Here is a 22413-nt window from a genome sequence, read left to right on the forward strand (position 1 = left end):
AAGTTTTGAAATGAGGTACTATAAGACCTTCTACATCTTATTCTTAATCAGGACTGTTTTGGCTACCTAGGTCCTCCGTTTTTTCTATAAAAGTTTTAGGACTAAGTTGTCACTTTTTTACAAAAGTGTCCTGCTAGCTTTTTGATCAAGATTGTGTTGAATCTATAAATCAATACAAGAAGAATTGATAGGTTAACATTATTGAGTCCTCCAATTCATGAACATCTCTCCATTAATTGAGGTCTTAAATTTCTCTCATCAATGTTTTATAGTTTTCAGTGCACAGGTCTTATATGTTGTTTGCTATGTTATTATAAATGAAATTGCATTTTAAATTATGCAATTTTATGTCATTATAAATGAAATTATATTTTAAATTTAATTTCCAATTGCTTACTGCTAACAAGTAGAAACACAATTGATTTTTGTATATTGACATGCCAAATTTATTGATTCTAGTAGTTTACTAGATTTCTTAGTACTTTCTCTAAAAACAATCATTCTTTTCAATATTTATGTCTATCATTTCCTTTTCTTGCCTTATTGCACTGTCTAGAACCTCCAGTATATTGCTAACAGAGGTGATAAATGCAGACATCATGGCTGTATTTCTGATCTTTGGAAGAACATTTTGGTGTTTCACCATGAAATATACTAGCAACAGGTTTTTTAGTAGATGTCCTATATCAGATTGAAAGTTCCTTTCTTGTCCTAGTTTGCTAAGAGTTTTTTTTTTTAATTTTTAATTATGAATGTGAAATTATGCCAAATGCTTTTTCATCTATTTAGGGAGTAATATGTTGTTTCTCTTTTATTCTATTGATATGGTAGATTAATTAGTTTTTTAAAGTTAAAACAACCATGCATTCTGTGATAAATCTCACTTAGTACAATGAAATATATCCTTTTCATATATTACTAGATTATGCATGTTAATACTTTGTTTAGGAATTTTGCAATGTTTATGAGGCATAGTGCATCACAATTTTATTATAAACTTTACCTCAGATTTTGGTATCAGAGTTATACTGGCCTTATACAATAGACTTCCTCTTCTATTTTCTGAAGGAATTTGTGTAAATTGGTAGTTCACTTTTGGTGTTTCATTGGTATAAACAATTCTTACTTAAGGTTTTAATAGAATTTACCAGTGCAACCATCTTGTCCTGGGTTATTTCCTTTGTGAAAAAGTTTTGACTACAAATCCATTTTCTTTAATAGCAATAAGGTCATTCAGGTTTTCTGTTTCTTCTTGTAGAAGTTACAGTAAGCTTCATTTTTCAAAGAAATTGACTATTTTGTCTAAGTTGTTAAATTAATTGGTATGAAGTAATTCATAATATAGTTGTTTACATTTCTGTAGACTGTGTGGTGATATCCCCTCTTTCATTGCTGATGTTGTTAGTTTGTGTTTTCCCTTTTTTTTTCTTGATTAGACTTGGGTTTAATTTTACTAATCTTGTAAAAGAACCAAATCTTGGCTTCATTAATCTTCTCAATTGTTTGCTAATCTCTATTCCCATTTTATTATGCACTTCTTACTAATTACCTTAGATTAAATTTATTCTTCTTTTTCTAGCTTCCTAAAGTAGAAACATAGTTACTGATGTTCAGCTTTGTTCTTTTCTAACATAAGCATATAAAGCTAAAAATTTCCTTTGTGTTGTGTTTATTTTTTTTAGTGAATCCCATACATTTTCATAGATTTAACTTTCATTTTCAGTCAGATAAAATTACTTTCTGATTTCCCTTCTGATTTATTCTTCAACTCGAAGACTATGTAGGAATGTTATTTAAACCTCAAATATTAGGGATTTTCTAGGTACCTCATTGCTATTGATTTACAGTGTAATCATACTATAATCAGAGAACATATTCTGTAAAAATTTAAGCCTATGAAATTTACTGATTCTTTTTTATTGTTCACAATGAGGTCTATCTTGATGAATGCCTCCTGTGTATTTGATAAGATTGTGTATCTTGGATTCATTGAGTATAGTGCTCTGTAAATGTTAATATTAGGTCAAAGTGGTTGATAATGTCCAAACATTCTATATGCTTGATAATATTTTGTTTAATTTTTCTACCAATTACTGAAAACAGGGATATTAAAAAATTCTATTATTGTAGTCCTGTTGGTTTCTGTTTCATTCATTTTGAAGATGTTAGTAAATATATACATAGATTTGACTATCTCATCTTCCTTAATAACTGACCTTTTAGCATGATGAAAACTTTATTATAGCATTTTTTTTTTTAGGTGAGGCAACCCTTAGTTGACCTCACAGATTGCAAGGACCTTGTCAGTTTACAATCCTTTATTTTTTATTTTTTATGCCTATAGCACTTGGTCTTCCTAGGTGGTCTCCCATCCAAGTACTAACCAGGCCCGACCCTGCTTAGCTTCCGCCTTTTAATCTTTTGTAACACTCTTTGCATAGAAATCTGTTTGCCAGTATTAACAGTGCCACATCAGCTTTCTTATGCTTACTCTTTTTACAATCTATCTTTCTCATTCTTTGGCTTCAACCTATTTGTGGTTTTATATTTAAATTCTGCGAATTGGAGACAGCAGACAGTCTTGATTTTATAGCCAGTCTGACAGGCTTTGCTTTTTAACTGGAGTTTTAGTCTATTTACTAAATAATTGATAATAAATAATAGAATTATTGATATGTCTGGGTTTAGGTTTACTATTTTTTTATTTCTTTTCTATTGATACCATTTGGATTTTTTGTTTGTTTCTGTTCTTTCTTTTCTGTCATCTTTTGTATTAATCTATTTTTTTTTGCATTTTATTTAAATTACTTCAATGATTCTTTTACCTATCCATTTTATTGTATTTGTTTTTAGCGATTTTCAATGGGTATTATACTATGTATCCTTAACTTATCACCACCAGTCTACTTAGATATAATATTATATCACTTCACATAAAATATAAGGACCTTGTAGTTGTGCAATTACTTGTGTCCTTTATTATTCTCTGTGCTATTCTGCGATATATTTTACATCTAAATAATTACAAATCCCACAAAACAATATTTTATCTTTACATTAAGCAATCTTTTATATTTACACATATACATATCATTTCCTGTAGGTACTTCCTTCCTGTAGGTCTGAACTTTCACGTGATATTATTACCTTTCAGCAGGACAAATTTCCTTTATCTTTTATTGTTGTGTAGGCCTACTGGAAATGAATTCTCCCAGATTTTGTGTATTCAAAAATGCCTTTATTTAGCTTTCTATTTTGAAAGATATTTTTGCTAGATTTAGAATTCTGGCTTGACAGTTCTTTATCAGATTTTAGTCTTTTAACACCTTAAGGATGTTCTGCAGTATGTTTTAGCTTCTGTAGTTTGTGATAAGAATCCTTCGGTTAATTGTTTCACTGTTCCCCTGTATGTAATCTGCCATTTTTCTTGGGCAACTTTCAAGATTTCCTCTTTATTTTTAGTTTTTAGCAATTTTACTATGTTTTGAGATGTCATTTTATTTTTATTTTTCCTGCTTCTTGTTAGTTGAGTTTCTATATTTATAACTGAATATTTTTATCCAGTTTAGGAAACTTTTGGCTATTATCTCTTCAAATATTTTCTTTCTGATACATTTAGCTTCTTCTCAGACTCCAATTTCATGTATATGAGACTATCTGACATTGCTCCGCAATCCATGGAGCCTCTGTCCATGGTTTTAAAATCTTTATTCTTACTGTTATTCATATCGGGTAATTCTCATTGGCCATCCAGTGAATTTTTCATTTCAAATATTACACTTTTAAGTTCCAGAACATTCATTTGGTTTTTCTTAACTGTTTCCATTTCTCTATAAAGATTACCTTTTATAGTCATTATGACCATGTTTTTCTTAATATCTTTGAATATATTATGACTACTGTTTTAAAGTTCTTGTTTAAAAGTTTCAGCATCTAGGTCACCTTAAAGTTTGTTATAGTGACAACTTTCTTGAATATGGATCACATTTTCCTTTCTGTTCACATATCCTTCATTTTTTATTAGAGTAATGTATATTGTAAATGTTGTGTTATAGAGACTATAGATTCTATTTTCTTCCTTTAAGGAGTGATCTTTTTTGTTGTTGTTCTACCAGGCAATTAAATTACTATGTGATCATCTTGAACTTGTGGCTGCTTAGTGTCACATTTTGTTAGGATATGGTTTGGTTTTGCCCTTAGTTTTAACATGAATCCTTAACTTGAGGTTTCAAAAGAAAACCCAGGTGTTTATCAAGCCTCCCTAACTTTGGTGGGTTTTGCATTCCAAACACTATAGGTAGTAGTTGTAGGTAGTAGGCAGTAGCTGAAATCTCTGCTCAGCTTTTTCAGCTTTCTAGCTATTGTTTTCTACTGGGCTCATTGGTGTTTCCCCCACACATAGGCAGTTTAGGGGTCCTTCAAAGATTGAGGTAGTTTTAAATACAGAACTGAAGCTCTCTTCTCTATGGCTTCCTCCTTTCCAGAATTTCTTCCCTTAAATCCCAAACACTCTGACAGACAGGAACTCCACCCTCTGACACTTCGAGCCAGTACTACTGTGGCTTTTTCCTTGAGTTCTTGTTGCACTTTGCAGATGAGGACTGCCCTCAGAGGGAAGCTGTAGAAATGCACATCTCCCTCCATCTAGTTTTCTTCTTTCAAGGATCAAATTCCCAACATTTTCTGCCTTCTTTTTGTCAGCCTCTAATGTCTTCTATTAGTTTTTAAAATATATCACTCAGAGTTTGTAATAGTTATCTGAGGAAAGTTAATCCAATATAAGGTCTTCTATCATTAACATAACTGGTACTCTACAGAAATTCTAATTTATGAGTTCTTTTTGTGTGTTGAGAATAAACTGCATTTTTCATCTTTATGAATACTTGTAGTATTACTGAATAATATATCCTTAAAGGATCTTCAGGTATTATCCAGACTACTATAATATATCTGTCAATGACTGTCTAAAACTTAGCATGATTAATCTCCTGCTTAATTAATCTCTAGTGAGAAAAGGTTCTTTCTCAGATGAGCTTGCTATCTGGAGACTCCCAAACTTATACTTCAATTTACACCCATATAGTGACTTTAAATGACTCACAGGGTCATGGAATTACACAGACTGAGAGATGTACAGGCATTGCTGGAGCCGAGCCTGCTTCACCACACTACAGGTGTGAAACTGGTATCTTTCTTAGCGTCTGTGCGCATGTCACCTCATTTCCTTTGTTCTGTGTTACCCCTTCAGCTCCCATGGAGCTCATTTACTCAGATTCTCTCTGCCTGATTCATCGCCTGACATCCCTACAACCCTGGTTCTACCACCCTGGTTTCTGAGTCATTCCGATTACTCTGACCCTTAATGTTATCAGTTGAACTGTCCTAACCTCAGCATGTGACCTTATTTGAAGGCATGGTCCACACAGGGGCAAGCAAGGTAAAAGGGGGCCCTTTGGGTGGGCTCTGCTCCTATGTAACCGGTATTACCACAAAAAGGGGAAATGTGGACACAGAGACATGCTTAGAGGGAAGAGGACATGGAGGGACACAGGGGATGTCCACCTGCAGAACAAGGAACCAGGCCTGGGATGGGTCCTTCCCCCATGGAAGAAACCAACCCCACTGACTGACCTTGGATATCTGGCCTCCAGAACTGTGAGATGATACATTTTTGGTGCTTCAGGTGCCAGCCTGTGGTACTTTGTTAAGACAGCCCTAGCAAATTAACACACTGCCACTTAACAAATAACCTGGCCTCAATTTTCCTCCTTGATTCAGACTCATGGCTTTGCTTTGTCTCCTAAAATCCACTGACCCCCTCAATATGGTAAGAGGGCAAAAAAGAAAATATCCCAAGTGTATCCTTTTTCACTTAAGTTGAATGGTTTTTCTGGTCCTTAGAGTCCTCATACATAAAGTAAGGATGTTGTCCCTGCCCTCCCTACCTGTCTACATAAGTAAAGCTAAAATAAGGCACTGTGCAGAGAATGTAAAATGCTTACAAACCTAGGTCCCTGAGTCTGTGCTCTGTACCTCTTGCCCACTTACAAGCAGCACCCTCTAAGATGGCTCTGAGAGGCTTGGGTTCGGAACTCTCCACTTGGAAGAGAGATCCTTGCAACCTCAGACTTCATTTCTGCTATTTTTAGTTCAAGAGGCAAGTGAGGCAGATGACTAAGAAACTGCTTTGTTTAAAGGGAAAGGAATGTGGGGTGATGCTTCAAGCTTTCACTGTCCTCAAATCTCTAGAAGGTTCAAAATAATTCCTCAGAAAACATATATATTTTCTTAAAGTACTAAGGTATGGAAATCAATTCCTTTGGAGAACAAACTTTTTAGAAATTCGTAAGGGCAGGAGAACTTAAAAGTTCATTAACAATGTTGGTATCTACTGAATGTGATTTTAAATTTCCAAAATTAAATGTAGGATGTTAGTGCTTCTCAAGATATTTTGTATGCATCTTTGTTTTAAAATGATTCTGATGAGAATTTGAAAAATTGTCGTTTCTACAATAATTAGCCTTTTTACAAAATTATTTATAAAAAAATCTAACTTACTACCAAATAGCTAACATTTTAGTTGTATAAATTCCTATCCAGTCTCGAATATTATTCAAAAAACCCAAATTTTTAAGTGATTCTACTTTTTTCAGTTCTCTAGAATGCCTCCAGATGGCATTAAAGCCCTTTCCCCATTATATTTTATAGTACAAAAATTTAAAAATTAGTAATATTTTAAGCATTTAAGACCAGTCACATTCATTGTATCATCAGAAATCGTGATAATGGAACTATTTAGAACTTTTAGGGTAGTAATAAGAAAGACAAACATATAATCATACATATAAAGCCATCTTATACAAGCCAAGGATCTTTCCAGGCTGAGAAACAGACCTGAGACAAAATAAGACACTCAATAATTTTATATCACAAATGGTATCTAATGAACAGCATCTTAAATACTTTGTAGTAAAAGTGCTGGTCCACATAGAGATAAATTTAGAATGCTGCCTTACAATAAGAAAACACATGTCACCCCTCAGCATGATAATAAACATTCGTAAAGAAAAAAATGCATAGTGATTCCCGTGGAGCTAAAATAATTTGTTGGCTCACGAATTATTTCATTTAAACTTTGGTATATAAATTTGGTATCAAATTGATCATTAGAAACATACTGGATTTCTTGGGTACTGAGAGGAAAAAGGCAAAATACAGAGTGAGGAACATGTGTTTAATAGGTGCCTTTTCTTATCTTTTAAAAACTGCATTTGTTAAATCAAAAAGCAACAAACGAGATTCCAGAGGTATCTGTAATTGTATTTTTCAGATAATTCCAACATGACGTTGCAGATGGCAAGCTTTTTAAATGACATTGGTACTTCACGGGTGTGTAGTACAGTATCTCCCAGTGTATGTGTGAATTCTACAACATTTTTGACAGTGATGAAAGCCCCCAACCAGATTCAAAAGGGTTTTCCTCTTCCTCCCCTGTGAAAACACACCCTCAGATCTCATTACATTTGCACTTTACGAAGAGGAGCATTTTCATTTTCAAGATTATTCTTACTATGCTAAAGTATAAGAAAAACCTCCAAAACCATGTGCACTCAAAAGCATTTAAAAAGACATTATCATGCAAAAGAGAACCACAGGCTTCCTTCCATGATTATTACTACTACTACAAGATACTCGTACTGCTTCATATTATAGGCTTATTAAGAACCGTCATCGCGAATAGAAACAGGAAAGAGACTTACGATGTATTTGAGGTGCCATTGTCTGGACTCTCCGTCTCAGTATCACTTTTCTCTTAAAAAGGAAGCAGAAAAAATGCCAACATGTCAGTGTTACTGTCTTTAAAAGTTAAGAGAGATTAAATATATTTCCGTGCTCCTATTAACAATCTTTCAAAATGCGCAGCAGGAGGCTTTTAAAATATCTTTTTATTGTCTGACAACTGAATTTGCAAAATAATTTCTTCTATATAACACAATGGCCCAGGCACAGATTTGTGAGTAGGTACCAAGGAGCTATTTGCAAACAATCAGAGGCTCATAGTGCAGACATCGCCAAAAGATGAGTATCTTATAGATGAGATGGAACCTGCTTCCTTCCACTTCATGTTACAGAAAGTTTAGGGAAATAAACCCTGTTAACATTTGACATGCAAGGCATTTTGAACTCCAATCCTTTCCGCTAACATAAGCTAAACCAGGTTCAGCCGCATCAGAACTTGGAGGAGAGAATTTTACTGGGGTTGCACTGCAAGTTATAAGATCCCCAAGAATTACACCCCACCAAGAGCACTGGCAACAGGTTTTGGGGCCTCTGAGTTAGCAGAGACTAAGATGTAAACCAGAAATCCTTCCTGTCTGAGAAGTTAGGTGTAGAAATGTTTTTAAGGTCTGTGATCATCAAAGATTTAATGGGGTTTAATTAAGGGAGCCTGGAAGCAGTTTACTTTTTGTAGTTTTAAAAGGCAAAGTCCTCTCACGATAGGTATCATGTAAGGTTCTTCTTTTCATTTCCTAGAGGCTAGGGGATGGAAGGAGAAGAGTCATGACAGCCAGTGTGAGCGGGCTGTGGTTATGAGGGTCGTGCCATGCTAACAGTTTAATAAACCCCAGAGAAGGCAGTGGGTTGTTAGAAATGGGCCTGATGGTGGCAGCCTGATTTGCTTTGCTCTTTTGAGTCAGGCCTGAAAACCTTCCCAAATCCCCCAGTGTAGTCTTCAGGGCGCAGGCCTAGGCACTGTACCCAGCCTCTTTTGTCAGATGTCAACAATACCTTGCGGTCACCTAATCCCAGGAATGAATCACTCCCTAAATTACATTGGGATCACACTCTGAAGATATCATCCAAACTGAACCCCAAAATAAGTCTGATCATTTCTTTTTCTTTTAGGAAATGAAACAGTTGTAAGAAAAAGAAGATAGTTAAATAGTTCACACATCTCTCTCAGATAAACCCGGTGCTAATGTGTATCCACATAGCACCAGAACCATCATGAGGGACAGCAACTTTGTCAAAGAGCCAGAAAATCCACTTAACTGCCTTAGTAACAAACACTGGTTAGACAGAGCTCCAATCCATATGATACCATGCTGAAGTAAAACTAGAGGCAGCAAATTAATAAAGTCGTTTTAAAGCTCATACTTTTATGTTATGTCTTCTAGGCTAGGTCTGTGGTGCACTCACTTAGGAGACATTTTAGGCCCTATCAATTGGCTTTGGTGCTGGAAAATAACCTAATTTTGTCCTTTCCAGAATCATTTTTCCATAGAGTAGCCAAAATTCCTGTCAGAACCTCCCGAAAGTTACAATGCCTATATTCTGTAAGACAAAACTAAATGGACGTTCAAGTCAAAATACTGCTCTTTTTTTTCTCCCTTTAATTTAGAAAAATTGGTTGCTTCCCCAGCATGTAGCTGTGGTAGTCACACCACACACAGCCACAATCAAGAATGTAAAATAGCCAGGCTCGTAGCAGCTAGCAATAGTAAACATTTCCAAACAACTTATGTCGAGAAAATAGGAAATCGAGTCTATAAATGAACACACTGTTTGGATGTTTGAATAAACATGTTTTAGCTTGAGCAACCACAAGGCCAAAGAACCCACAGTTTGAGAGGACACAGACCTTATTGGGGGCTGGGGCAGTGGGAATCGGGCTGGACCAGTGCAGGGACAAAGCTAAGGCTGATTATCTCTGCTCTAAGCAGCACCAATGTTGTGGCAACAGGGAAAACAGATCTGGTTCTGGCAAACAGGAAGGACCTGATGGAGCCAAACAAGACATTTATGAATAGGCGAAAATGAGTATTCTCAGCACCTTTGGTGCTGACAGCGAGTGAACTTTTCTGGGGAAAAGTAAGCACAGGATCCAGATGGAACCAAACCATTTTTGTCCTTCAGAAAGAATGTAACACAAAATTCTCTCCAACACCTTGCAATTTTAGGTGATGCAACTTCTGAAGTTCACTTAAAATGTTTAAGTGTCTAAGTCATCAAGAATCTGTTTCTTTATCATGACTTGAGGGAATATTATACATGGAAGCTAGAAAATTCTCAAGAAGAGATTTTTTGGTTGGGTGCTCAGGAAATGCTCCCATGCAGCCACCAAAGGGGACTATTTAGGATCATCCTGGTGATGTCAGCTGTTTTCATGATGGATACAACATTGGTTTCTTTGGGAGGGAACCTGAATTGATCATGAAGAAACTGGGTATAAGTGACTGGTTGGGTCCAGTGTGATCATTTTACACATGGAAATATAATTACAGAGAGGAAGAGGGAAAAAAAATTGAGCCGCAGCAAGGACTTTGGCACATTCATCACCAAGATGGATATGCAATCTAAAGTAGTAAACAGTTTGATAGCTCTGATAGGGCACACAGAGATAAATAATACCGAATTCATGCCCTTTAAATACTTAAAGTGACCGCACTGCTGAGTATCGCCTTAAAGAAGATGTTTGAATAGGGAATAAATACAGGCCCAAATTCTGCTGTAGAGAAAAGGTGTGCTATACTGTAACTCTCTTTATAATAAAAGTAATCTATGTTCATGGTTAAAAAAATTATTTGCTTGCTTTTGTTCCTAGTTCTGTGAGACTTTTAACCATTATTCTAAGTAATATGCCCTTTTCTAGATGTATCAACTTTGGATGGTACCTGTTTTCCGATATGAAAAATGAGAGGTAAGGTATTTAATATGCTACCACCTCCCCTCTCCTTACAATTTTTATTAGTTCTATTATTACTCTAACTGCCTCCAGTGAGTATTTATAACTTTAAATACATTTAATCTATTTCCTGATTAACCAGCTTCTGACAGTATCTTTTCTTATACTATGTCAAGAGAGGAAACTCAGCCATCTATTCTCTCCCCAACACTGTCCCTCCCTCTATTACTCTGCACAGCTAAATCTTTCCTTCTATATTGCCAAGATTTAAAATATTTATATTCTGTTCAGTAATTATTAATGAGTCATCCTCATTAATATTAATTAATAATATAATTTCTGGAATTGCCTATGGGCCAATTAGAAAAGTTATAAACCATAAACAGAGTTTACAATACTACAACAATATAAATATTATTTGGTAAAAATGTGTGACTGAACCAGTACAGAACAGGATGTCACTAAACCTGAGTGAAGGCCAAGTGTCAGAAATTAGGTCAAATGGATTCTCATTCTTAGATTTCATCATGCCACAGGTTAATCTGTCTCAAGTAAAGAGTGTGCTTTCCCTAGAAAAATGTTAAATAGGACATGCATTTAATGTATATAAAAACACATCTGTACATAAAAGTGGCTATATACAGTCTTAAAAAATTAAGATGAGTTAACCAGGAAAACGCCTTCGAGGCCAGGCTCTGAACCCAGAAGGCTCAGAGCTTGGTCCTGGTCCTGCCCAACCACCCCCCACCACACACACACACCCCTACTCACAGCATTCTGGTAACAGAATTTTGTGTTAATCATTTCTGTTCTTGACAGTTTTTTACCGCCCATATAAATATTAGTAAATAAAATAATCTTTAGTTTTTCTTGATTTTGAAATTTACATGAATGGAATCATACTGTATGCATTCTCCTGAGACTTATTTCTGTCACTCAATATGATCTTTAGATCCAGCCACCATGATGTATGTGGCTTTGGTTTGCTCATCCTCAGTGCTGCACATTTTATAAAGAATCTACCATGATATTCTTCTTCGCTCTATGCCTGGTGGACATTTAGGTTTTCTCCATTACGAATGACACATTTACAAATATTCATGAACATTCTTCCTCATGAACATGTTAGGAGTCATGGGCCAACCTTACCAGGGAATCCTGAACTGATTTCCAAATTAATTTATGATCAAACTTTAAACATTTTTTTCTAATTTAATAATGTAAAGTACAATTTCAGTGTAGTGTTTATATTTCTTTGAGTATCAATGAGGTAGATATTTTGTGCTTGCTCTTCTGTGACATTCCTTCTCATTTTTTAAAAACATCTTTTTATATTTTTTAACTCATAGAAGCACTGTACTCTCTTGGCACAAGTCTTTTGTTTCTCTCACATAGACATATACACAAACACACATGCACACACAACACTCTAACTTTCCTCAGTGTCCTTTTCCTTTTTCTGGTATCTGTGGATAATTATAAGTTCCCAATTTTAATGTACTCAAATGTATCGATATTTTTCTTTATTTGATACTTTTTTTGTGTTTTATTTAAGAAGTACACCAGAACGATGTTCTATGTGGTATACTTGAAAGAGTTTAATTTTACTGTTAACATTTAGGTCTTTTACAAATACCTGGAATAGTATTTGTATACAATGTGAAGTAGTTAATTTAATTTTTCATGTTATAGCTAACCAGTTATTCTGATAATATCTACTGATATATTTCTCCATTGGTCTAAATTACCAGCTCTGTGATGAATCTAGTTTTCATATATTTGCAAGTCTGTTTCTAAGTTCTATATTCTCTTTCATTGCTCAATTTGTCTACTACTGTCTGCATTACTTAACTAAAAATATTTGTTTATTTGATTGTTTGTTAGTTTATAATATTGGTAAGGCAAGGCTCCAACCTTGTTTTTCTTCAGCAGTGTCTGAGCTATTTTTGGCCCTCTGTTCTGTCAAACAAATTAGGGAATCGCTTTGTCAATTTCCACATACACGAAAGTGAAGTTATAATTTTACTGTCTGCTGGCTTCCATCGCTGCTGTTGGGAAGTCAACTGGAAGTTTAGTTGTTGCTTCTTTGAAGGTAGAAAAGAGTATGTTAAGATTTTTTTCTTTATCTATGTGGTCTGCAGATTAACTATTTTGTGTCTAATGTGGACTTTTTATTTATCCTGATTAATATTCATTGAGTTTCTTGAATCTGTGTGTTAGTATTTCAATTCTAAAAAAATTTTCAGCCATTAGTTTAATACTTCCTCTGTTCCCTTATCTCTTTCTGGAACTCTACTTAAATCTGTTAGATCTTCTCACTTTATCCCGGTGTTTCTTAACTTCTATTTCTAATTTTCCATTTCTGCCTCTCTAGGCTGCATTCTAGATAATTATGTAAGCCCAATTTCCCAATTCATTAATTTTTTTCAGCTATGTCTAATCTGTTCTTAAACATGACCAAAGAAATCTTAACTTTTGTTATTTTTTATTTCTAGACGTTTTGATTAGTTCTTCTTCAAATCTTTTGTTCTTTACCACATTCTCAATCCTGTCATTTCTGGAAACTAAAGTAAGCACTCTTATTTTATATTCTGGGCTTGGTAATCCTGAAGTCTGAAGTCCTCACAGGTCTACTTAATTTTTTGCTCTCTTGTTTTCTCCTTGCTCTTGCTTACAGTCTTTTATTTCCTTGTATATTATTTGTTTACTTATTTAAATTAGTTTCAAGTATACAGTACATTGATTAGACATCTATACAGTTCATAAAACAATCGTCCCAAATGCTCTCTCCCTCCCTGGTCCTCCACTTAGCTATCACATTCATGCTAACTGCATTCCCTATGCCATGCTCCCCATCCCTGTGTATCTTTGATAGTGAATTGTTCATTTCCCTTGGAATTTTATTTCTATTATTCTTTATTCTTCTCCATTTTCTTTGTTTTCTTTTTCTAGTATTCCTTTAGCTGGATTTTCGCCTTTCCACCCTGACTGATCTTCAATGTATCTTAACTTTCTTTCATATTTTCCATCTGTCTTTTGCTTTATATACAGAAAAAAACCATTTTCTGCCTTATATTCCAGATTCTAGACTTCAGTTATTACTCATCAATTCGATTACTTTTGAAAATTTTTTTGAACATATTTTTAGTTCTCAAGCGCTCATTTGCTCTGTGACTGCTTCTTTTTCATACCAATCTGTTCTCTTTTTATATTTAATACAAATAATTTCAAATGTTTCTGAAGATGGTAATTATAATTAAAAAATTTTTCTTTTTTCCCTTGAATTAAGTAGATTTCCTTCTCTTTGGTGCACATTGGTCACACATTCATAGTTTTGAATGATAACAGGTTGGTTTACAAAGGTAACTGGTGTAGATTTCCTGTATTAGTACACTGATCTCTTTTCCTAACACACATTTCCCTTGTAGGGAAGGGCTGATTTAGAGCTCTTTGTAAGTGCACAAGGTCTGTTAACTGGAAAACTTCATTTAGGGTCCAGAAGAGAAGACTCAAGACAAATTGGAAGCCCTGAAAGTCTCACACCCCAACAGAAATAGGTACCTTACGCTTGGTGTGTATTATTTTTGTTTTAAAAAAGTTAACACTCTCCTACTACCCACATATGTCTGTTTTTAAGTTCTGGTATTATCTCAGAATCTATTCTGCTGCTTCTTAGATATCAGCTCCCAACTAGGACTTCTAGTCAACTGTTCATTTTCTCAGCAAACATTACATTTTTGGGGGGCTTTTTTGGGAGAAGATGGGTAGGAAAATCAGACTGAAAGCTCTGTATAAAAACCAGGCAAGATGAAGTTAGATTGGTCATAGGTGCAAGAACAGCCAGGTACCCCTGTCCCTGCCTGCACTCCATGCTTGTTCCCTGTTGGGTGACTGGAAATTGGAGTCTCTCTTGGAGCTTCCAAGGACAGTCCCCACCACTACAGCTTGGCCCTATTTGTTTCCCTATTTTGTTTTCTGGGGTCATGACTTTCTCTGTTAAGGATTATTTAATAGGAAGGGCCTATCTACTCTTTATTTTTCAGACACACCTGAATTTATGGTTTGTTGATACATCCCTTTCTGTTCTCAGGGCTATTATAGATTTATTTCCGTTACCATATTTTTCGGTTATTAAAGTGGGGATTCTAAAGAGATGGGAAGAGTGCTTATGCTCAGTCTGCTGCTTGAGCAGGCAGGACCTTCTTAAAATTTATTTGAAATGTAGGCATACGTCACCTATTTTTTTTATTAAGTTTATTGGAGTAACATTGATTAATATAATTATATAATTTTTAGACGTACCTTATAATTCGACATTCTATGTGTTATTACCACCCGAAGTCCAGTTTCCTTCAGCTACCATATATTTGATCCCCTTTATCCACTTCACCCTACCTTAATCCCCTTATATTTGACTCCTTGTATCTTGTTGATTATAGCAATTCTAACAAGTGTGAGATAGTATCTCATTGTGGTTCTAATTTGAATTTTTCTAATAGCTAGCGATATGAGCATCTTTTCGTATATTTGTTGCCCATTTGTATGCCCTCTAGGAAAAACTGTCTGTTCAGGTCCTCTGCCCATTTTTTGACTGGATAGTTTGTTTTTTTGTTGTTATTGAATCGTATGAGTTCTTTGTATATTTTGGATATTAGGCCCTTATCAGAGGTGTTGCTTGCAAATATATTTTTCCTTTTGGATGGTTGTCTCTTTACCTTGTTGACAACTTCTTTTGCTGAGCAGAAGCCTTTTAGTTTGATGTAGTCCCATTCATTTATTTTTCCTTTTACATCCCTTGTCTTTGAAGTCAAATTCATAAAATCCTCTTTAAGTCCCAGGTCCTTCAGTTTAGTTCATATGCTTCCTTCTATGCATATTATTGATTCTGGTCTTATATGCAAGTCCTTAATCCATTTTGGGTTAATTTTGGTGTGTGATAATAGACACCAGTCTAGTTTCATTCTTTTGCAGGTGGCCTTCCAATTTCCTCAGCACCATTTATTGAAGAGGCTTTCCTTTCTCCACATGTTTGGGCTTTTTTTTTTTTTTTTTGTCAAAAATTATTTGCCCATATAAATATGGGTTTACTTCTGGACTCTATTCTGTTCCAGTGGTCCGTGTGCCTGTTTTGCTGCCAATACCATGCCATTTTGACTACTGTCACTTTGTAGTATAATTTGAAGTTGGGCAGAGTGATGCCTCCAGCCTCATTCTTTTTTCTCAGGATGGCTTTGGCAACTTGGGGTCTTTTGTGCTTCCATACAAATCTGATGATTTCTTGTTCTATTTCTTTAAAAAATGCCAATGGGATTTTGATGGGGATTGCATTAAATCTGTATAATGCTTTAGGTAATAAGGTCATATTAACTATGTTAATTCTTCCAATCCAAGAACACGGAATCTCTTTCCATTTCTTTGTATCTTCTTCGATTTCTTTTAATAGGCTCTTTTAGTTTTAATTATATAGGTCCTTCACATGTTTTGTTAAATTTATTCCTATTTTATTTTTTGTTGCAATTGCAGGATGAATTATTTTTTCAACTTCTTTTTCTGATGCTTCTTTATTAGAGTATAAGAACTCTATGGATATTTGAACATTGATTTTGTATCCAGAAACTTTACTGTATTTGTTTATTGTTTCTAGTAGTGTTCTTGTGGAGTCTTTAGGGTTTTCTATATAGCAAATCATGTCATCCTCAAATAGTGACAGTTTGACTTCTTCGTTTTCTATTTAGATGTCTTTTATATCTTTCTCTTGCCTGATTGCACTTGCTAGGACCGCCAAAGTTATATTGAATAACAGTGGCAATAGTGGACAGCCTTGCTTTGCTCCTGATCTTAGAGGGAAGGTTTTTAATTTTTCACCATTAAGTATAATGTTGGCTGAGAGTTTGTCATAGATGGCCTTTATTATATTAAGGCACTTTCCTTCTATACTGATTTTCTTAAGTGTTTTGATCATACATGGTTGCTATATCTTGTTGAAGGCTTTTTCTGCATCTATTGATATGATCATATGATTCTTATTTTTTAATTTGTTTCTGTGGTGTATCACATTAATCGATTTACATATGTTGAACCATAACTGTTTTTCTGGGATGAAGCCCACTTGATCATGGTATATAATCTTCTTAATATGTTGCTGTATTCGGTTGCTAGTATCTTATTTAGGATTTTTGCATCTGTATTCATGAGAGATATTGGTCTGTAGTTTTCTCTTTTTGTGTTATCTTTACCAGGTTTTGGTATCAGAGTAATATTGGCCTCATAAAATGAGTTGGGAAGTATTGCCTCCTCTTCGATTATTTGGAAGAGTTTGAGTAGACTAGGTATTAAATCTTCTTTGATTATTTGGTAGAATTCACTGGTGAAGCCATCTAGTCCTGGACTTTTACTTTTTGGTAGGGCTATGATGAATGTTTCAATTTCCATACTGCTGACAGGTCTATTTAGATTTTCCAGATCTTCTTGATTCAGTCTTGGAAAATTGTATTTTTCTAAGAACTGGTACATTTCTTCTAGGTTATTAAATTTGGTAATAGGTACTTTTTCACAGTATTCTTGTATGATCCTTTGTATTTCTGCGATGTCAGTCGTAGTTTCCCCTCTTTGTCCCTGATTTTATTTGTGTCCTTCCTCTTTTTTTTTTTTTCATGAGTCTAGCCAGGCGTTTGTCAATTTTATAAGCCTTTTTAAAGAACCAGCTCTTTGTCGTATTTATTTTTTTTCTATTTTTTTTCAATTTAATTTATTTCTGCTCTTATTTTGATGATTTCTTTCCTTCTGCTGAATTTAGGCTTTATTTGTTCTTCCTTTCCTAGTTTTTAAGGTGAAGTGTTAGGTTGTTTATTCTGGGTCATTTCTGTTTTTTAAAATAGGTCTGTAATGATATGAACTTACCACTTATGATCACTTTTGCCATGTCCCAAAAGTTTTGATATGTTATACTATCATTATCATTTGTTTCTATGTATCTCTTGATTTCTCTTTTTATTTCTTCTCTGACCCAGTTGTTCTTCAGTAGCATGTTGTTTAATCTACATGTATTTGTAGTTCTTCTTGATTTTTTTTTTGCAGCTGATCTCTAGTTTCAAAGTATTATAATCAAAAAATATGGTTGGTATGATTTCAACCCTCTTATATTTGTTGAGGCTATCTCTGTGTCCCAGTATGTGATCGACTCTTGAGAATATTCTATGTGCACTAGAGAAGAATGTATGAGCAGTTGTTTTAGGATAGAAAGCTCTGTACAGGTCAATTATGTCCAGCTGGTCTGATGTGTCATTTAAGGATGTTATTTCCTTATAGATTTACTCTTGGATGATCTGTCCATATCTGATAGTGGGGTATTTAGGTCCCCTACTATGATAGTGTTTGGGTCTGTTTCTCTCTTTAGTTCTGTTAGTAACTATGTTACATATTTCAGGGCTCCCTGATTGGAAGCACAGATATTAATAAGTGTTATGTCTTCTTGGTGCACGATTCCCTTTATCATTATGAAGTGTCCCTCAATATGTTTCTTTACCATTTTATTCTGGTCTATTTCATCTGATATTAGTACCGCTACTCCCACTTTTCTCTGAATGCCATTTGATTGAAATATCATTTTCCACCCTTTCACTTTGAGTCTATATTTGTCTTTGGACCTGAGATGTGTCTTCTGGAGGCAGCATATGGTTGGGTTTTGTTTTTTAATCCAATCTGCAACTCTGTGCCTTTTTATTGGCGAGTTCAGTCCATTTACATTTAGGGTGATCATTGAAATACGAGGTCTTCTTATGGTCATTTTATCTTTTGCTTTCTGGTAGCTTGGTGTTTCCATAGCTTCCTTGTCCTTGTGTTTCTGTTTTCTTTATTTTGGTTGGCTTTTGTGGATTTTGCCTCTAGTTCTTGTTTTATGTTATGTACTTCAGTTCTGAATCTTTGGTGTGTGGTTACCATTACAAATGTGAAAAAGATAGTTATATATATGCCATCGTCCGTTTTCTTCTGTGTGTGCCTTATCTCCATTTGCCTTTGTGAATTTGGATCTTTGAAGCCTCTTCTTTTCAGTCATTGTTATCTCAATTTGTCTCTATGTATGCTGAACATTCATTATTATCTTACTTTAGCAATTTTCTTATTATTTAAGCTTATAATGCTCTATTCTTAGTAAGGATTGCACTCCTCTGCTTCTATTTTCCCAATGGTCACTTTACTCCTAACTTGTATTTTTTGGCTGTTGTTATTTTGTTTTAGGTGAGCTAACCCCTTTCAGTATTTCCTGTAGTGCAGGCTTCATAGTGGAGAATTCCCTCAATTTTTATATGTCTGGTAAGGTCTTAATTTCTCCTTCATACCTAAAGGAGAGCTTAGCTGGATACATTATTCTAGGCTGGCAGTTCCTTTCACTTAATTGTTGAAATATTTTATTCCATTCCTTTCTGTCTTGTAAGGTTTGTGCTGAGAAGTCTGTTGACTTTGGGAGCATAGATATTAATAAGACATTATTATTAAGATATTAATAAGATATTATGTTTTCCTTTATAAGTTACTGTTTTCTTCTCCCTGGCTGCCCTGAGAATTCTATCTTTGTCATTGATTTTTGATAACTTTAATACAATGTGTCTTGGTGAAGGCCTTATTGGGTTGGGATAATTGGGTGTTCTGTTGACTTCTTGAATTCCAAGGTCCGGCTTATTCCTTAGATTTGGGAAATCTTCGTCCACTGTTTGTCAGAAAATGCTTTCTAGTCCCTGCTCCTTTTCCTCTCCTTCAGTAATGCCCATTATTCTTATGTTTCCTCTCCTGATAGTATCGGATAGTTCTTGTATTTTCTTTCATTATTTTTCATTCTTCAATTTCTCTCTTCTTCCTTCTGATTTATTTCTAGATTTCTGTTCCTTTCCTCCATGTGGTTGACTCTATTTCCCAATCTTGCTTATTTCATTTTTCAACTCTTGCAGAGTGTGTGTGTGTGTTTTTATCTCTAAAAGTTCTATTTGGTACTTTTTAAGGGTTTCAATATTTTTGCTCTGCTCATATACTTGTTTTTTCAATTCCTTAAATTGTTGATATGACTTGTTTCAGATCTCACTGAGTTTTTTCAGAAGTACCATCCTGAATTCTCTGTCATTTAAGTGGCATATTTCTATGTCTGTATGCTTATTTTCTGGAGATTTTTCTCTTTCTTTCTAAGATGCCTTGTCACCTTGGTTGTTCATGGTGTGCAATGGACTATTTCTCCGCCTGAGCATTAATGGAAGTGTATTCTGCTGTTTTTCCAGGAAGAAGATTATATAAAGGTCTCTCTTTAGCCTGTTGCTAAGAAGGTGCTTTTCTTTTAGTTTCCAGCAGGTGGCGTGTAAGAGTCTTGGATTCCTACTTTACATAAAGCCTAAATAAAGGCTTTTTTTTTTTCTTGTTGAAATTTCCTTGTAGAAATTTAATCACACGTGCTACTCTCAGTTTCAGTCCCTGTCAGTGTCAGAAAACACTTTCAGTAGCATTTGCTCATATTCCCCTGGGACTCCTCAGTGATTGGCCTCAGAGGATTGGGGGAGGGGCCCTCTGGGCTGGGAGTTGGGGGCTGCAGCTCAGCCTCGGTTTTGCAACCAGGGCTGGTAAAAATCAACTGTTGTTTCTTTGTGGCCCTATCCCACTTCTCTGCTTTCTGTCCTGAAGACAGGGCCCTGCTGCCAACTGCCTAGAGGTCCCGGCACTTCCAGGCAGGGCCATTCAGGGAAGTTGCCACACCCTCTCCTATGCCCCTCCTCCTGTAGGGAGTTCCAGAGGCTGTGAGAAGCAGCTTCTTTATTTATCCCAGTCCACCACCCGACACCCAGGGTTCTGACCTATGGTAGCTCTTATGCGCGCATCTCACGCTCAGTCGTGGTGGTGTGCAGTTTGGGTGTTGTTTGTTCAGTTTTAGATGTTCCGCTTATTGTTGTTTCAAGGGGAGAGATCTGAAGACATCTCTCACTCCACTATGTTACCCAGAGTCCTACAACACCTATTTTAATATTTAAATTTCTCAGTGCTTAGTAAGCTTCAGGTTTATGATATTAAAATAAACTAATCAGTAATTTGGCAAACTGACTAAAGTATCTTTTAAAAGATTTGGATTACAAGTAAATTTTTGTTTAATTTATACACTCTTTTCTTTATATAATATAGCTTTTCTAATTTCAAAATGAAAAAAGCACTGATCTAAAGTGGTGAAGATTAGGTAAATCAGTCACCTCATATAGATTTTGTGCTTAGTTTCCCTGAAGTTCGTTTTTTTCTATTTTCTACGTATTTACTAAAGTCATGATTCCAAAAATTGTAATGATTCCAAACCAAAAAGAAGAAACAGTATGGGAAATGCTGGTGGGACCAGGTCCCCGAAAGTCCTAAGTGCGCTATAATCTATAAGAATGCTCGGATTTTAAAACAGTGACATTACATTTATATAGATATGCCTGGCTTTTGGAAAAACATTTATTTGAAAAATACAAAAAAAAAATCTCCCTACCACCAGAGACAAAGACAATCCGATTTCCTTAGGTGATGCAATGCCAGAATGTTTCATACCACGCAAGGCAGATGCTGCCTCATATTCGATAGAAGATGGGTTTGCTTTTACATAATCTAAACTGCAGTTTCAGCATGTCAATGTTATGGCATATTATAAAAATATGCATACAAAAATCACAGTAGTTCTTGGACAAGAATGCAATCCCACGCTGATGTGACAGAAGCAACCTTCTTGGGGTCAAGGTAGGGGGATGGCAAGTCTGTTGTCTTTGGGGCAGAGATCCCTAAATTAAAATTCTAGCTGTCATTTTTTTGGCCACATGACCTTGGACTAGTTGTTAACCTCGGAATCTCATTTTCATCATACGCAAAATGGGGATGATAATGGCAACCTCATACCGCTATTGTTACAATTAATTGAAATAACATATGCCAAGGTGCTGGCACAAGGAAGAGACTCATCAGCTATTTCCTTTGTTCCTTATGTCAAACATTCCAGGCTGAGAGAAGGTACATTTATTCACCTATTATGTCCTCCCTTTACCCTGAACCATTTCTATTCAAATGGAAAGAAATGATGAGGAAAGCAACAGGGATTTTTCAGTATGCTCTAGTCTTTGGCATATAATGCTGACACCTGCACACCTCATGGACTTAACCATGCATCTCTTCTGATTCCTTTTCATACTATTGAATTTATTATTTCTTTAGATTTCGAGTCTTTGGCATTTCTGCTCTTCACTGGTGCCTGTGCTCACAGCAAATTCCAACAGAGGATGAGACAATTAAGTGACATTGCCTGTGCATCGTCATGCCATCACCCCCTCCCCCTACTCTGACCTTTCTCAGTTGTGCTTAAAAAGTCTAGAGCTTCCTAACACATCTGTCTGGATGTGTTTTCTCCCCAACCCTTCTGCCCTCACAGATGCTCAGTGGTTAAGCCTCAGTTCCAAAGACACATCTATTAGCTCAGAGCGATTTTCATGTTCAAACACAGCTTTGTATTTGGTAAGATGTACTCCTAACTTACAGGCTGGCCATGGACTGACAATGCCCAGGCTTCATGGATGCCTTTCATGACATGATGGGGTAGTTTATGCATTTTTAATGCTCAAGGAAATGAGAACCAATTAGCAGTACTAACGAAGAGAATTAGAACACTACTTTGTAGAATATTAACATCCTCTCTTTGATGATGAAGCCTGCATGTTTTATTCCTTCAGTAAGGA

General features: G+C 35.4%; 1 protein-coding gene across 9 annotated transcripts in view; it reads right to left on the bottom strand.

Moving 5' to 3' along the window:
* The window catches only part of AFF3 (AF4/FMR2 family member 3), a 500129-nt gene that overhangs the window by 130575 nt on the left and 347141 nt on the right, over positions 1-22413 (bottom strand). For all 9 annotated transcript variants that reach the window (XM_016157239.2, XM_016157237.2, XM_016157241.2 and 6 more), the window contains one exon: positions 7761-7812. In XM_016157239.2, the coding sequence (XP_016012725.2) occupies positions 7761-7812 (52 nt within the window). The remainder of the gene's footprint in view (positions 1-7760; positions 7813-22413) is intronic.

The sequence above is a fragment of the Rousettus aegyptiacus genome, unplaced genomic scaffold (genome assembly GCF_014176215.1).
Source record: "Rousettus aegyptiacus isolate mRouAeg1 unplaced genomic scaffold, mRouAeg1.p scaffold_m13_p_7, whole genome shotgun sequence".
In the NCBI taxonomy this organism is placed as follows: Eukaryota; Metazoa; Chordata; class Mammalia; order Chiroptera; family Pteropodidae; genus Rousettus; species Rousettus aegyptiacus.